The following is a 17142-nucleotide window of genomic DNA, read 5'->3' on the forward strand; positions in this document are numbered from 1 at the left end:
CAACCTATATATATATATATATATATATATATATATATATATATATATATATATATAATCAACACTTAGTCACTCACATGGATATATATATAAACACACACAATCTGGTTTGTGTTCGATTACATACGTGTACATGACAAGTTTGCTTCTAATTTGCATTTTAAATGTCTTTGTAAGGTGATTTTTTTCTGGTTTCAGAAATAGGAAGAATCAATATTGGCTCTACTGAATTTTCGAAAGATACACACACACACACACACACACACACAGCCTCTACTGAATTGAATCAGGTTGTCTTTGCCTTCTTTGAATTAGAATTGGTGAATTAAGTTTAAAGTTGGCACGAGTTGAATCAGATTGGACTTATTTCAATGAATTGGAGCTAGAAAATCTGCATTGGCCACAATTCGTAACATGGGCAAGCCATCACTGGGTTAACAAAAGCCCTAGAATTTAGCTTTGCAAACTTGCACTCACAGTACTGATCTACATCATTTGGCAAGAAAGGAAATTGGGATATTTCACAGTACTGACCCATTAGCCCTAATATAACCAGCCAAAAACCCTAACAATCTAAGCCAGGTGGCTGAAGATGTTCTCAAGCAAACTCAATTATAGAGGCAACAAAATATCCGTTGATAACTGCCGGAGTAGCAGTTAGCAATGGATATAGGCAATCCGGTGCGCTTGAGTAATAACCAGTGGGATATCACCCACAATATCTTAATCTGGAGGCTGTGGTGGTGGACGAGCATGAGATGGGTTAGGAGTCCACTCGTATGTGAGCTTGGCATAGGAATTCTTCCTTGATGATCTGAGAATGCCGGTGATGGAGTTAGTGACAAGGTTCAAAACTTTTTGTTGCGATGAAGGTATGTTCCTATACACCCTATTGTTCCTTTCTTGCCAAATGATGTAGAGGCAACAAAAAGTTTTGAAGCTTGTCACTAACTCCATCACCGGCGTTCTCAGATCATCGAGGAAGAATTCCTATACCAAGCTTGCATACGAGTGGACTCCTAACCCATCTTGTGCCCGTCCTCCACCACAGCCTCTAGATTAAGATACTGTGGGTGATATCCCACTGGTTATTACTCAAGCGCACCAGATTGCCCATATCCATTGCTAACTGCTACTCCGGTAGTCATCAATGGATATTTTGTTGCCTTTATAATTAAGTTTGCTTGAGAACATCTTTAGCCACATGGCTTAGATTGTTAGGGTTTTTGGCTGGTTATATTAGGGCTAATGGGTCAGTACTGTGAAACATCCCAATTTCTTTTCTTGCCAAATGATGTAGGTCAGTACTGTGAGTGCAAGTTTGCAAAGCTGAATTCTAGGGCTTTTGTTAACCCATTGATGGCTTGCCCAGGTTACGAATCGTGGCCAGTGCAGATTTTCTAGCCCCAATTCATTGAAATAAGTCCAATCTGATTCAACTCGTGCTGACTTTAAACTTAATTCACCAATTCTAATTCAAAGAAGGCAAAAACAACCTGATTCAATTTAGTAGAGGCAGTGTGTGTGTATATATATCTATCTTTTGAAAATTCAGTAGAGCCAGTATTGATTCTTCCTATTTCTGAAACTAGAAAAAAATCACCTTACAAAGACATTTAAAAAGCAAATTAGAAATAGACTTGTCATGTACACGTATGTAATCGAACACACACCAGATCTTGTACACATACGTAATCGAACACAAACTAGATTGTGTGTGTTTATATATATATATATATATATATATATATATATATATATCTATGTGAGTGACTAAGTGTTGACTAAGTGACTAAGTGTTGATTATATATATATATATATATATATATATATAGAGGTTGTGATGCTTTCCTAGAATATATATGATTTCCTTAAATAATAGAGAAGCTAAAAATCAGAACATGGGAGTATAAGAAATCATCCAAATATCATATTACGAACAAACATATTTCCTTAAGCAATTTACTACATAAGCATTCTCACTTCAATATTACAAGATTCTGTTACATTTCAAACAAAGTTCTCTACATTCATTAAACTATAGCATTCTGTTCTTTACCTTCATTAAACTATAACATTCATATCCTGGAGGTAACTTAAGAAAATTCATATCTCAAAGCTAGGCCGATTTGTCCCTAGGGGCATAACGGTGTTGGTAGGAATCCGAGAGGTAGGTTCTTGAGGTCTTGCTTTCGAGCTGCACTCCTGACTTAAATGGGGCGTGTAATGTCCCAGATTTTTTTTTTTTTTTGAATTTCTTGTTAATAATTCTCCGTGCCTCGCTTTGCATGCCACGCTGGGCCCGAGGGTTTTAGAAATTCATTTTAATTATTTTAAGTCAATTAGAAGTGACAATATCATTTGTAGAATTTTTTGGAAGTTGGGACGATTTTCAGGCTTGGGAACTTCTCCCGGTTTTCTCATGTCAAATGAGGGGTATTGTTGATATTTTACACACATATACATATACATAAATCGACACATTAAGGAGATATTTTGGGGACAAGGTTGTCCATAGTGAGATCATTGGAAGGCATGTTGGTAACTTTGCAAAGAGTTAGTAATCAACCAAAGGTTGACACTTGGCAAAGGGAGGATCATTCATTCATTTGGAAGACTTGACCAAGCCTTTCTTTTTCCCCATTTTCGGCCATTTGCTTTCTCTCTCTAACTCTTTTATTTCTCTCTCTATATCTATCTATATACCTATGTCTTCCATTGTTTCAAACTTCATTTTGAGGGGTTTAGAGTAGGATTTGTGAGAGGAGCAAGAATGAGAGAAGTTGATGAGCTTTGCAAGAGCTTCATTTTGGCACCACTATTGCTAAGGCTCGGAGGATTTCGAAAATGGGGGCTAGCTAAGGGCTTGTTTCGTTGCTCACATTTGAGGTAGGGGTTTTCTAAGCCTTCAAACTTTGCATTTGTTTGAGTATTCCTACTTAATTCACTTTAAAAACTCATTCATGAATTATAATTTGTGACAATGTAGATGGTTGTGTGATAAAGTGTTTTAAGCATGCTAAAGTGTTGTAAGCAAAGATGGTTATTTGCTAAGTGTGGAATATGTTATCCTTAAGTTGTATAAATGCTAAATTGTAAATGTGAGCAAGAGTATGAGATGTTGCAAATTATGTGATGAGCATGCTTGTAGTTAGTTTCATATAATATGACATGCTTGAAACTAGAATGTAGAGAATGCTTTTACTCATGTGAATCACCATGCTCGCTTATTTTTCCTTGGTAGCAAGAGAAATCACACTATATTTTCCAACATAAAACCACCTATGCCACCTAGTATCACTAGAACGACTATGATCATCACCAAACCATGACTAATTCAATAACTCATCATTGCCACCATTTGCGGTCGGAGCCGACTGCTTCGTCCAATCACCGGAGTCATAGATTCTGGTGAATTCCTCTGTTATTTTCCATTCATTTTCTTTGGGGGGTGGGTTAGGGATTTCTTTGCTAAGGTAGCACTGGTAAATAGATGAGAGCCTTTGAGGGGAATCGATCCTTTCTTGAGGTAGCGAAACTTTCAAGTCTTGCTCTTACGGGAGAGATCCAAAGCTCTGTGACCAGTAAAGGACATGTATTTAAAGTGGATAAGCCCAACACAACAATCGGGCAGGCTGCGTTGAAATCTTGTTTGGTTGGGAGATTCGATAGAGATGTGGGATGTATTCAAAGTATCGAGGAATGGGCGTCGAGATCTTGGAAGATTTCTAGCGGTGTGAGGGTTAGCTCTTTACCTGATGGCTTGATGTTGTTTAGGCTACCTTCGGAGATCGAGGTTAAAAGAGTGTTGAAGGATGGGAAGAAAAGATGGGGGAGGCAATTTTATACATCGAGCATTGGTGCTTCAGGTTGGGTTGCTCAGGGCTGTGGAAAAAGTGTAAGAAAAGTAGAATTCACATTCTAGGGTTACCATTGCATATTTGGTTTCAGATATTGTTCGAAGCTATTGGTGATCTTTGTGGAGGGTTCCGTGATGTTGAGGCCTATGAGTGGTGTGACACAAACAAAGTTGTTCTTATAGTCGCTGATGGTGGTCATATTCCGGAGTTTGTCATTGTCGAAAATGATTGGGTCGTCTTTAAGATCGCTCTGATGGAAGAGATTGCCCCATCCCTTGTGGTGAAGCCCGAATCTCTGATTAGGAGGGATGAAAGCTTATTGATTTCAAAGGAGGAGTGGATCCGTCGTAATTGCAGTTGCCGTGGCTCTAGTACGACGAAGAACGGTTACGCAGGTTCAAAGGGACATGGACAAGTGACTTACCACGCGCGAGAAGTGCGTGACAGAAGAAATTCGGTCAGGGCAAAACGAGGGGGACAACTGGGCAAGTCACGTGGGTGGAAGGAGAATGATTTTGTTCAAAAGAATGGGCCAGCTATGAGTGGGAGATGGTTGGATTACTTTAACCCACTCCAAAGGAATATTGGTCGCTCTCGGGAAGTGCGCTATGCAGACTTTTCAAATGGCAAAGAAATGCGTGAAGAGAGGGCGAAGGTTTGAGATACTGGATCTGAAGGAATTGGGCCAAGCTCTGTGGGTTGGTCTGTTCCTGGGCCAAGTGATGGGCAGTGACGGGCTGAGGTTTTGTTTAAAAGTGATGGGTTTAAACCCAAGGGCATGAATAGGCCTGGTTCTGGGCCAGGTGAGCAGCGAAGGAAAGTGCAGAAAGGTTGGGATGGGCCTAAGTATAAGAGTCAGGTTTGTGGACCGGTTTTGAGGCTTATGATCTGGACTAAGCCTCTCTAATAAGGAACGGACTGTCTCTTGGGGCCCAAATAACTGTTTAGTGGTAAGTTATGAAGCACGGACATGGACACAGGTACGACACGACATGACTCGGATTCAGCGACACGACAAATTTCAAAAAAACAGGATACGGACACGGCGGGGATACGGCTATAAAATAATATATATATATATAATTATATATTCAAAATCCACAATTCATCATCTAAGCATTTAAGAACCAAACAAATAACTTATCACCTAAAAGTCATAAGTTCAATAACCAAAATTCTACAATATATGCATCTTTCATCTTTAGCCAGTGATCACATAAGATTCATAAGAATAATAACTGAACAGTTTACTTATCAAAAAAACAAAAAAAACTGAACAGTGAGCCCAAAAAAGAAAAGGAACTCTATAATCCTCTTCATTGAGTTGGATCTTCTAGAAACTCATCGTCATTTCCATCTCCCTCATCGGTAAATATCATGGCCTCCAAGTCCGGTTCATCAAGTGAAAGATTTGCAATCTCAAGTATTCTACTACCTTCTAAGGAATCAAATGCATCTCTCCCAACATCCCACATCTTAGTTTCACCCACATTATATTGTGGAGTTCTCCTTGATAGAAGACGAAGATTGGAATGCACAAATACCAAATCTTCAGCTCTTTGTGGTGCTATCTTGTTCCTCTTCAAAGATTGGATGAAAGAATATGTTCTCCAATTCCTCTCACAACATGAGAAGGAACAAGGATGTCCAAGTACCTTCAAAGCCAAAGATTGGATTAGGGGTGTTGAAGCTTCATAAGAAACCCACCAAATTGCCGGCTCCATAAGTCCTCTATCCTTCAAGGAATCAACCGATCCAAACTCTCTAAAACCCGCCGAAAAACAAGCATACTCTTCTTTAACCTTCCTTCTCTCCACATCATTAGTAAAGTACCTTTGGAAGCATTTTTCTCTTAAACTTGAAATCTCTTGATCTCTATGTGGAGGAACACGATTGGGAGCCTTTTGAAGCCATTGTGTGCTGTAAAACCTAGAAGTGACAAAATGATAGCTAAAAGTTAATTTGAAAAATATTCAAATTAGAACCTAAAAAATGTATAAAATATTAAAAATTTCCTTGGATTCAAGGAATGTGCTAAGCAATGAAGGGGTGTGTTGCTCTTACTCCATCTAGCACTTAATATTTTGCGCACCACGAAAAAGAATGGAGACTCATGCTCTTGCTTTCTTTCATGATGATAAATAACGGCCTTCACTTTAGCTATCATGAGTCCCACATCTCATACACCAAGTGAAGACAAGGAACATCCGTATCGGCCCTCCTAAGCATATCATAGATTGGCTCAGTAAAGTTAATTATGTAATCAATATCTCGCCACCAATCATCACTTACTATTTTTGTCTTGACAGTTAAGGCCCTTTTAACATTATCTTCCCTATAAGATGCCCAAAAATCACTCATGACCATGTCTTGGAGACCACGTTTTATTTGTTTAAATCTTCTTAGCATCACAATCATTGAAGCAAAACGTGTCTCCGCAATAGAAAACATGGTTAATTTCGCATTTTCATGAAACATTGCCAATCTCATGGAATGATTCATTATAAAATTTTTAATAAACATACAATCATCGATAATAGTTGTAATCCAATGGCATTCTAGAAAAACAACTTCATTGGCATCGGTATTTTTAGCCGCACAAATATTTTTCAAAGCAAGGTTGAGGGTATGAACCACACAAGGAGTCCAAAATACTTTTGGAAATTGGACTTCAACAAGCAATCCCGCACTCCTACAAACAGGAGCATTATCGGTAATAACTTGGACCACATTATCGGGTCGAACCTCTTGAATGGTCTCCTTGATCAACTCGGAGATGAAAAATTTATCTTTGATTTCACCTTCACAATTTACCACTTTCAAGAACATAAGCCCATTTACACTCATAGCCATAAAATTGATGATTTGCTTCCTTTGTGGATCCGTCCATCCATCACAAACAATAGTAAAACCATTTTCCTTTCATGAATCTTTAATTAGAATCATCAACCTCTCTATGTTTGCTTTTTCATTTTGAAGAAGAGTAGTCCTCAACAAGTTGTAATAGGGAGGAATATAGCCACTAATACTATTATTAGAGACATAAGTGTAGGAGGCAACATAGTGTGGGTTCCTTGCAAGGTGAAAAGGCAAACCGGCCGAGTAAAACATTCTTGCAATTTCGCTATGCAATTCATCACGAGCTCCAAGATTAAATGCTTTTTCAATCGCCGAAATAGTTTTCCTCTTTCTTAGTTCAAAAGCATCACGCATAAATGGCCCACCTCTCGTGCTTACATTTGCACTTGATGAATATCCAGCTTTACTTGACTTTGTGGAAGGTGGCAAAGGAACCTGTTTTGGCATCTTTCTCTTAATTCTTATTTCAGCTTCATCAACTAACCTTTGCATTTTAGCTATATGATCATTAGTCACTTTTTTACATGCTTGAATGCCATGTCCCGAGATTTTTAGCAAATGCGCTTTTACCCTATAGTATGATCCCTTAAAATTCCCTTGACAATAATTGCATTAAAAATTAATATTTCCCCCTCCTCCCCTAACCTTATCAAACTTTTTAACGTATTTCTAGAGAGGGGTGTTATCATCTGGTTCAACCCCACTGCTAGAACTTTGCACATTCATTTTCCTAATAATAAATAGGTATATATAAATACAAAATTGCAAATAAAACAACAACAAATAACATGACCAATTTTAATAATTTCATCTCTGTTATAACTTATAACTAATGAACTGATGCATTCATTTTCAAATAACCACATATAATTTGACTAATATATTCCATGAAAGGGAATATGTTCCCTGATTTTATTATTCTTTAACTTATAGTATAACACATCTCATGAATCATCATGCTATATAACATTATAATCTGGGAGATGTCAACGTACTGAATAATAAGGGCCCTTTTTTTTTTTTTTCCCGGTAAATTGCTTATCTTTCACAAAGTCTTGTACATCCGTACATGTAACTTAAAAAAAAAAAAAAAAAAAAAAAATGTCTTGTTCATGTACGTATAGAGATCTAATTGAAGAAGAGGATAGAGGAAGTGAGAGAAAAGAAACCTACTTGGTGGAGTCGCTGTAGTAGACACCGGAGAGACGAAAAATCTGGTGGAGAGTTGCTGTCGCTAAGCTCGTAGTTGCATTCGAGGAGAGGAATCGCCTTCGGCAATCGGCGAAGGAATGGAGGATTTGGGAATTTTGGGTCTAGGGCATAGAACAGATATATATGCGTATTTAGAATTTTAGAGCCCAAATAAATTTTTTCTATGTATTTATTTTTTCAAAATTTTACTTTTAACTTCTAAAATTAGTAAATTACATTAGGTACCCATTTATCTTTAAAAAAATTCAAAATATTCCCCGTCGTGTCCCCCGCGTGTCCGAGCTGTGTCCACCCTGTGTTCAATAAAAAATAATTTCTGGACACTTCATAGAAGTGTCGGACACGTGTCCAAGCCTTAGACACGGGTGTCGGTGTCCGAAAAGTGTCCGACACTGGTACGGGACCCCTGGGAGGAGTGTCCGTGCTTTATAGGTGGTAAGTCTATCCGGGCCTAGACAGATGGAGAAGGATAGGCGTCCGGGGAGTTTGTTTACGGCCCAAGCCCAGGGACATGCATCGTGTCAGGATGATGGAGATGTTGACGGAAACACTAGACATGGTGGCTGCTGTTTGGGGAGAGAATCGGAGAACAGGTTCAAGCCTCTTACTGAGCCGGTACAATCAGAAGATGGTGATCAAAGTTTCTTTGGGTTTGGGTAGATCAAATTGAAAAGTAACAAAGTCAAGAATAGGCGAAGGACCAGGAGAGAGAAATAGAAATGGGTGCGCCAAAATGACGTTCCTATTAAACCGGGTACGTCTGGATCAAACTATTCTCGGAGCTCTCTCTCTGCTCCTTTTTCTGCTACCCCTTGTTGGGTGTTGAGGAGTGGTTATGGGGAGATTTGTGATGGGTTGTCAGAGAGGATTGGGGTGTTATCACCTGTGTTCGAAAGGGAAATAGAGGGTGTGTTGTCCGCTGAACTAGAGGATGTGGTGGAGATTGCGGCACATTCTTTAGATAAGGATGAGATTGTAGTTGCTGTGGAGTCGAAGATGGGGTCACGGTTTGCGTGGGAAGAAACACGAGGTTTCGGTTGAGTAACGAGGCTGCTTCAGTTTTGGTGAAGGAATTGAGGGTCTACAAAGGTTTGAAGGGTTGAATCGTCTTCTAGACTTTAGTTCAGACACTGGTGCAGGTGAGGGGGAATTCTGCACACCTTTGAATTGCAATGGATCGAATGTTCCTGAGTTTAATGTTGGTGATATGATGGTGGGCGATGCTGTAGTGGACAGTTTGGGGTTGGTGCCATGGGAAGAGACCCAAAATTCAGAAATGATACAACCTTTATGCGTTCTTTTACTGGATGAGGCTTGGAGGGATCTCCATTAGGTAGGCATGGATGATAGAGGGGTGGAGTGGGTTAAGGAAAATATTGATGTTGCGAGCAGTATGCTGGGGGTTTCTCTTGAGCCAAACAAAGAGCAGGCAAGGCTGGTGCTACATTCTATCGCCGAAGGAAAGAGTGTGGATGATGATGAGGGAAGGGATATGACAGCTAGGACTATGATGAGGCAGTCTCCGTGGAGGGGGGGAAGGGAGTTGCGTGGTCTTATTTGTGAGGTCAATTATCATAGGAAGAATGGGGTGGAGAGGGAAATGAGTAGTGAGAGAGGGGTAGAGGTAGAAGGAAAGGGGAGTGTGCAGCCACTGTTTTTTAATGAACTGCCGCATTTTATCATGGAACATCCGAGGCCTTAATGACCCGGACAAGAGGAAAATGGTGAATATGGCTTTGAGACAGTGGGGTGTTCATGTGGTGTGTCTTTAGGAAACAAATATGGCTGCTATTTCAGACAGGGTGGTGAGGAGTTCATGGGGTGGGAAATTTGTTGATTGGGAGGCTTTGGATGTTGTTGGGACGTTTGGGGGTATTTTGGTGATGTGGGATAAAAGGTGGGTGTCGAAAGCGGATGTGTGGAGAGGGACTTATTCCATTTCATGGGCCTGGAGGAGGATGGATTCCGGTGGATGTTTTCGGGACTGTACAGTCCCATTAATGATGGGGATAGGCACCTTCTTTGGGAGGAACTGTGGTCTGTGAAGGATCAGTGGGGTCTGCCGTGGTGTGTAGGAGGGGATTTCAATGTTGTCCGTTCCCTTATGGAGAGATCGATAGGGGGAAGGTGGACTTCGACCATGACACAGTTTTCGGAGTTCATTGATGGTCATTAGCTTTATGATTTATCCTTGGACGGAGCGTCTTTTACTTGGGTTAGTGGTAGAGAGTCCCCTACGTTTTCTCGGTTGGATAGATTTCTTATTCCGGGTGATTGGGAGGAGAAGTTCCCGGATGTGGCCTAAGCAGCTTTGGCCAGATTGATTTATGACCATATCCCTCTAGTGTTAGACTATGGTGGACTGGGGTCAAGGATCACTCCTTTTCGTTTTGAGAACATGTGGCGTAAAGCGGATGACTTTCACGGTTGTGTGAGATCCTGGTGGGAGGGGGTAAAGGTGACTAGGAACCCGAGTTTCATCCTGGCGGGTAAGAGCATCTCCAATGCTCTTTCATTTTGGGCTCTCAAACTCATAATTTGAGAGATGGGTAAAAAAGGGTTCTCCAATAGCCTTTCATTTGGCCTCTCAAATTTGAAAATCTCAAATTTTCTCTCAAATGTAAGAGCTGCCAAATTTTTTTGGCAAGTCTGTTTAATAGCCCTATGACGCTGTTTCTTCCTCTCATCTGCAACGACCTTTTCCCTCTCATGTGCAACGTCTTCCTATCTCCCTCAATTCTCTATCCCTCAATATCGCTATCTCTGTTTTCTCTCTCTCCCTCTCATCTGCAACGACCGGTTGTGGCTTCTGCCATTGTCGGATTTTGAACTTCGGCGGCGGATTCTACGATCTGGTCCCACTGGAGGACTCCAAGGTGCTGCTCAGCCGTGGTTCTTGGTGGTTCGATCGTGGTTCTGGGTGGTCCGATCGTGGCTCCCTCCGCCGTTGCCGTAGTTTTGGGTTGTGGCATGAGCTCCGGTGAAGAGGGCGGCGGCAATGATGATCAAAAATCGACCGGAGATTGGATGAATATGATGAAATAGCAACGCCGATATGGGTTGTGATATAGGTAATAGGTTGTGAACTTTGGATTTTTGCAGACAGATAGATAAACTGAAATATATGGGTTTTGAACTTCTGATTCTTGTAGATTTTGTAGTTTGCAGTTACAGAGAGAGAGAAAGAGGGCAAGTTCTCAGTGTTGAGAACGAGATGGAGGCGATTGGGGAGGCTGAAATGATTTGCCCTAAAAAAATATATATTTTTAATAATTATATAATCAAATATATATAATATACATACATACATACATATATATATATATATATAATATAATATAATATAAATTCCCGAAAAAGAAAAAAAAAATTATATAAAAAAATTAATTCACAAATAGTGGTAAAAAAATTATAAAAAATTTGTTTTTTTTTTTTTGGTCCTTTTTTGACTAGATATTTTAGATTTTTGCTTCTTTTTAATTAGGTTTAATTTTAGTTTCCTTTTAATGTCTCCAACTTGACTTGGAATATGCCTAATATTAATATTACTGATGCAAATATGAATGGTGGGAATGGTAGTTGAAAAAGAATGGTGGTTGTGTCAAAAAATAGCATTTTGCATGAAATGCACCATTGGAGCAGAATTGCTAAAATGTAGCATTTTGACACTGTAGCACCTGTCAAAATATAGATTTGGCATCCAAATTTAGCTTTTAGCATTGGAGATGCTCTAAACATAAGGCGTTGAAGATTGAACTCAAAGAGATGGAATAAGGAGGTGTTTGGGATTCTGGAATGGAGGAAGGGCAGGGTTTTTGCAGAGATTGCGGAGATTGAATGTCGGGAAGGTTCAAGCGGCATTGATGAGGTTCAGAGAGGTAGGAGGGCTGCGTGTCAGGCCGAGATTGCAGATATTGCTCTGTCAAAGGAGATTTCTTAGAGACAGAAATCTAGGGCTTTTGGCTTAAGGAGGGAGACAGGAATTCTAAGTTCTTTTATTGTCTTGCCAATGCCCATAGGAGGGGCAACCACATTAGGAGGCTTACTGTTGATGGGGAGGTGCTTTTTAGAGAAGAGGATGTCTGTTGGGGTATTGCCGCTTTCTATCCGGGTTTGTTTACAGAACCCGTCTCTTGGAGACCTCGATTGGATGGGTTGCATTTTGATTCTATCACTGTTGTATGTAGAGATGGTTTGGAAATCCTATTTTCTGAAGAGGAAGTGTTGAAGGTGTTTTAGAGTTGTAATGGGGATAAATCCCCAGGTCCAGACGGTTTCACTATGCGGGTCCTTCAGAAGAGTTGGGATGTGTTCAGGGATGAGGTTATAGGTACGTTTCATTCTTTTCATTCGCAGGGACGGTTTAAGAAATCTTTGAATGCATCGTTTATTGCCTTTATTCTGAAGAATGGGGGAGCTTCAGATGTGAAGGATTTTAGACCTATTAGTTTGTTAGGATGCATCTACAAACTAATAGCTAAAGTTCTAGCCTTGCGATTGAGGGAGGTTCTTGATGATGTTATCTCAGAATCTCAGAATGCATTCACAGGAGGGCGTCCGATTCTGGATTCCGTGCTTATTGCTAGTGAATGTGTAGACACCAGGTTGAGAAGTGGTGTGCTAGGGGTTTTTTGTAAGTTAGATGTGGAGAAAGCCTATGATCATGTGAATTGGAAGTTTTTGTTATACATGATGGAGAGAATGGATTTTGGGGAGAAATGGAGGAGATGGATTGAGTTTTGCATTTCTTCAGCGAGATTCTCGGTCTTGGTTATTGGGTCATCGACAGGTTTCTTTGGCAGTTCTTGAGGTTTGCGCCAAGGGGATCCTATGTCCCAATTTTTTTTCATTATTGTTATGGAGGTGCTTAGTAGGCTGATGGGGAAGGTTGCGGAGTTGGGTTTTATCAGGGGCTTCAGGGTGGGCAGGGAGGAGGTTCATGACTTGAAAGTCTCGTACTTATTGTTTGCGGATGATACTTTGGTCTTTTGTGAGGCTGAGGTGTCCCAGTTGAGGTATTTGAGGTCTGTTTTGATTTGCTTTCAGGCAGTGTCGGGTTTGAAAGTTAATATGGGGAAGAGTGCCTTGATTCCAGTGGGGGAGGTTCTTAATATTGATGGGTTAGCTATGGTGCTTGGCTACGGAGTCAGTTCCTTTCCGATTTCTTATCTGGGTATGCCTTTTGGGATTTCCTTGAGGACAGTGGGTGCTTGGGATCCTATGGTTGAGAGGATGGAGATGAGACTTGCTGGATGGAAGAAGCAGTATCTTTCAAAAGGCTGGAAGGTCACCTTGTTGAAAAGTATGTTGTCGAGTATGCCTACGTATTTTCTCTCGCTTTTCCAGATTCCATCCTCAGTGGCTGAAACGATTGAGAGAATTTAGAGGAACTTCCTATGGGGAGGCTAGGGGGTGAGTTCAAGTATCATCTTATTCGATGGGATAAGATGTGTAGGCCCATTCAGGCCGGAGGCCTTGGGATTAGGAGGTTGGTGACTTTTAACTGGGCACTTCTTGGGAAGTGGTTGTGGAGGTTTGGTATTGAGCGTCATAGGCTATGGAGGAGAGTTCTTTTGGGACGCTATGGGGAGATGACTGGGGGGTGGTGCTCAGTATCGGTGACGCTTCTCGGAGGCGTTGGGGTTTGGAAGTCTATTCGGAATGGGTGGAACGATTTTTCCAAACATATCAGATTCAAAGCTCAGAATGGTAGGGATATTCGCTTTTGGGAGGACTATTGGTGTGGAGATCGTACCTTAGCTTGTGCTTTCCCCAGACTGTTTCGGATTGTGACAGATATACACTTCTCGGTCGCTGACTGCTATCTGCTTGATGACGGGAGGACGACTTGGGATGTTCATTTTCGGAGATCCGTTCAGGATTGGGAGATGGACGATGTTTGCGGTTTTTTTGGAGCTTTTGTACAAACAGGAGATTCGTGGTGAGGGCAGGGACTTTCTTGTTTGGATCCCTCCTTCTTGGGCACGTTTAGTGTGAGATCTTTCTTTGGCTGTCTTTCGGATTCAGCTGGGATTTTTCCGTGGAAAGCCGTGTGGTACTCCAAGGCGCCGCTCAAAGTGTCTTTCTTTACTTGGACGGCGGTGTGGGGTAAGATCTTGACCATTGATAATTTGAGGAAGATGAATCATATCATTGCTGACTGGTGTTACATATTTAAGCACAATGGAGAGTCGGTGGATCATCTTCTGTTGCACTGTCTAGTGGCTTTTGATTGCTGGAGTCTTCTTTTGGGTCTTTTTGGGGTAACTTGGGTCATGCCCAGATCTACGAGAAGATTGATGGAAGCTAGGAGAGGGGGCTGTGTGGGTTCACAGGCTAGAGGTTCTTGGAGGATGGCACCTTTGTGTCTTTGGTGGTATCTGTGGAGGAAGCGAAATAGAAGAGCATTTGAGGGTGAGGAATCTACTATTGGAACTCTTAAGTTTTCTATTATTAGCTCTTTAAGCTTTTGGGGTTCGGGTAGGTATTGTTGTGCCCCTGAGGCCATGATAGAATTCTTGGCTTCTTTGGGGGCTTAGTGTTTCTTGTTTGTTTTCTGTTTTTCCTTGTATTCCGGCAGCGTTCCCCTTTTGAACGCTTGTTATGAATTATCTTACTTATCAAAAAAAAAAAAAAAAAAAAGAATGCAGAGACTGCCATGTTTGTGATTAAATTCTAGAAATGCCGTGTTTGTGTTGATTTTGACAATACTATGCTATGAGCATGTTGTGGAAAATGTTATGGTTATCCCATTGTTGTTATTGTGATACGAATAAGGATAAATGATGAGATTGATGCCTATGCATGGCATAGGGGAAAATGGAAATGAGAAAAGGTTTTTTATAAAAATTTAACCGGATTTCGCGAGTCCGGTACTAATTTGACTTAGAGGGAGTGCATGCCGGTTTATGACGTGAAAAAGTTGATATTAGGCCCCAAATGGTTGCCGGATTTGGAATCAAGGATTGTTATCAATCTTGCCTCGGTAAAGTCGGTTGTGGTTTTCAAATGTGAGTTTAGGTCTGTAGAAACCAAGTCTAGGGCCGGAAGAGGCCAAGTTTTTGCTTTCTTAAAAAATATACATGAAAATTCAATTGTATCGTTCTTTTTTACGGTAAGCAAAATGATAGTTTTTATTAGGGGTGGCAAAATGGGTCATAATCCATCAACCCGCCTATATCTGCCCGCTTTTTAATGGTTTTGGATGAACCATATTTAAAATGGGTCAAAAACAGATTGGGTAATTTTTAACCACTTAATTTGAGGGTCAAGATGGGTTGAACATATTCAACCCATATTTTACCAATCACATAATAAATACACAACACACATCTATTCTATATTGCACTCAACTCATGTCTCTCTCTCTAAAATTCTCCCTCTAACGATCCTCTCTCTAAATTTGTTTCTCATCAATCCCCTCTCTAAGTTTATCTCTCTAGAAATTTCTTTTCTTTCCTTCACTTCTCTCTCTTTAAAACGAGTTGATAAATATTGCTGAGTATGAGATTGTTTTTTTTATTTGTTATTAAATAAAATTTTAAAACCTTCCGAAAAAAAATAATAAAAAAAAAATAGTAAAAAATAATAATTAATGGGTCCATGGGTCATAATGGGTTGACCATATACATTTTTGACCCGCCCATTTTTAATCTGTTTTGAACGGGTTGAATATAGATCTTAACCCATGTTTGGCCCACCCATTTTCAACCCAGCCCAAACCTGGCCAACCTGCCAATTTGCCACCCCTAGTTTTTAATATGATAATCAAACACACCATAAAAATTTTATTTTCCTTTATTTTGCTTCACTTTCACTATAATTTTTATCTAACCAAATAGACCCTAAAAGAACCCAGTAGTTTGGCTCACTTAAAAAAAAGAAATTCAATTAAAGATCGTAATATTAATTTTAAATTATGAACATATAAAGTAATAAATAAATGTTCAATGGGTGGTCTAAAAGTATAAATATTGTTTAATATGTGTCAGTTTGATACCATTTGTACAAAATTGGTTAATGTTAATGGTCAAAGATATATGCGTACCTCAAAGGAACATAATTAATGATACTCTATATTTATTATAGATAGCACCTCCAATTGAACCAATATTTCGTGTTATGATTTTGCATAATGAATGATGATAACACCAATTCTTTGAAATGTCAATTCTACCCTTGAAATAAGTGTGCAGATTTTTATTTTGAATAGTTAAGTATAGTAGTATATAAGTATGAACTAATTATAACTTAGAAGGCCATTGGCCCGAGCAGCCAAACAGGCGGCCCAAAAGATAGACCCATTAGCCCTAATATAACCAGCCAAAAACCCTAACAATTTAAGCCATATGGCTGAAGATGTTCTCAAGCAAACTCAAGCAACAAAATATACGTTGATAAGTGCCGGAGTAGCAGTTAGCAATGGATATGGGCAATCCGGTGCGCTTGAGTAATAACCAGTGGGATATCACCCACAATATCTTACTCTGGAGGCTGTGGTGGTTTACGTCACGAGATGGGTTAGGAGTCCACTCGTATGCGAGCTTGGCATAGGAATTCTTCCTTAATGATCTGAGAACGCCGGCGATGGAGTTAGTGACAAGCTGAAAAACTTTTTGTTGCGATGAAGGTATGTTCCTATACACCCTATTGTTCCTTTCTTGCCAAATGATGTAGATCAGAGCTAAATTCTAGGGCTTTTGTTAACCCAGTGATGGCTTGCCCAGGTTACGAATTGTGGCCAGTGTAGATTTTCTAGCCCCAATTTATTGAAATAAGTCCAATCTGATTCAACTTATGCCAACTTTAAACTTAATTCACCAATTCTAATTCAAAGGCGGCAAACACAACCTGATTCAATTCATTAGAGGCAGTGTGTGTGTGTATATATATATCTTTCGAAAAGTCAGTAGAGCCAGTATTGATTCTTCCTATTTTTTAAACCAGAAAAAAATCACCTTACAAAGACATTTAAAAAGCAAATTAGAAGTAGACTTGTCATGTACACGTATGTAATCATTCACACCAGATCATGCAAGGCCGGCCCTGCCCAAGGCGACCAAGGTGGTTGCCTTGGGCCTCAAATTTTATAGGGCCTCAAATTTTGAGGCCTATAAGAAATGGAAAAATAAAAAATAAAAAATAAGTTAGGGCAAGTTTCAGACGACACAATCTGCTTCGACACTCCGCAGGGCGCAGCCTCCGTTATCGC

General features: G+C 40.1%; 1 protein-coding gene across 1 annotated transcript; it reads right to left on the bottom strand.

Moving 5' to 3' along the window:
• Positions 1 to 5176: 5176 nt before the first annotated feature.
• On the bottom strand, positions 5177 to 6707 carry LOC132295985 (uncharacterized). The gene is made up of 2 exons (XM_059794242.1): positions 6046 to 6707; positions 5177 to 5789 (listed from the first exon to the last, which is right to left on the bottom strand). The coding sequence occupies exons 1-2, from the start codon at positions 6705 to 6707 to the stop codon at positions 5177 to 5179; spliced, it is 1275 nt and encodes a 424-aa protein (XP_059650225.1).
• Between the last annotated feature and the right edge of the window lie 10435 nt (positions 6708 to 17142).

This window comes from Cornus florida, unplaced genomic scaffold, assembly GCF_030987335.1.
Source record: "Cornus florida cultivar Cherokee Brave unplaced genomic scaffold, ASM3098733v1 CherokeeBrave_3.0.0_Hap2_Chr02, whole genome shotgun sequence".
Taxonomy (NCBI): Eukaryota; Viridiplantae; Streptophyta; class Magnoliopsida; order Cornales; family Cornaceae; genus Cornus; species Cornus florida.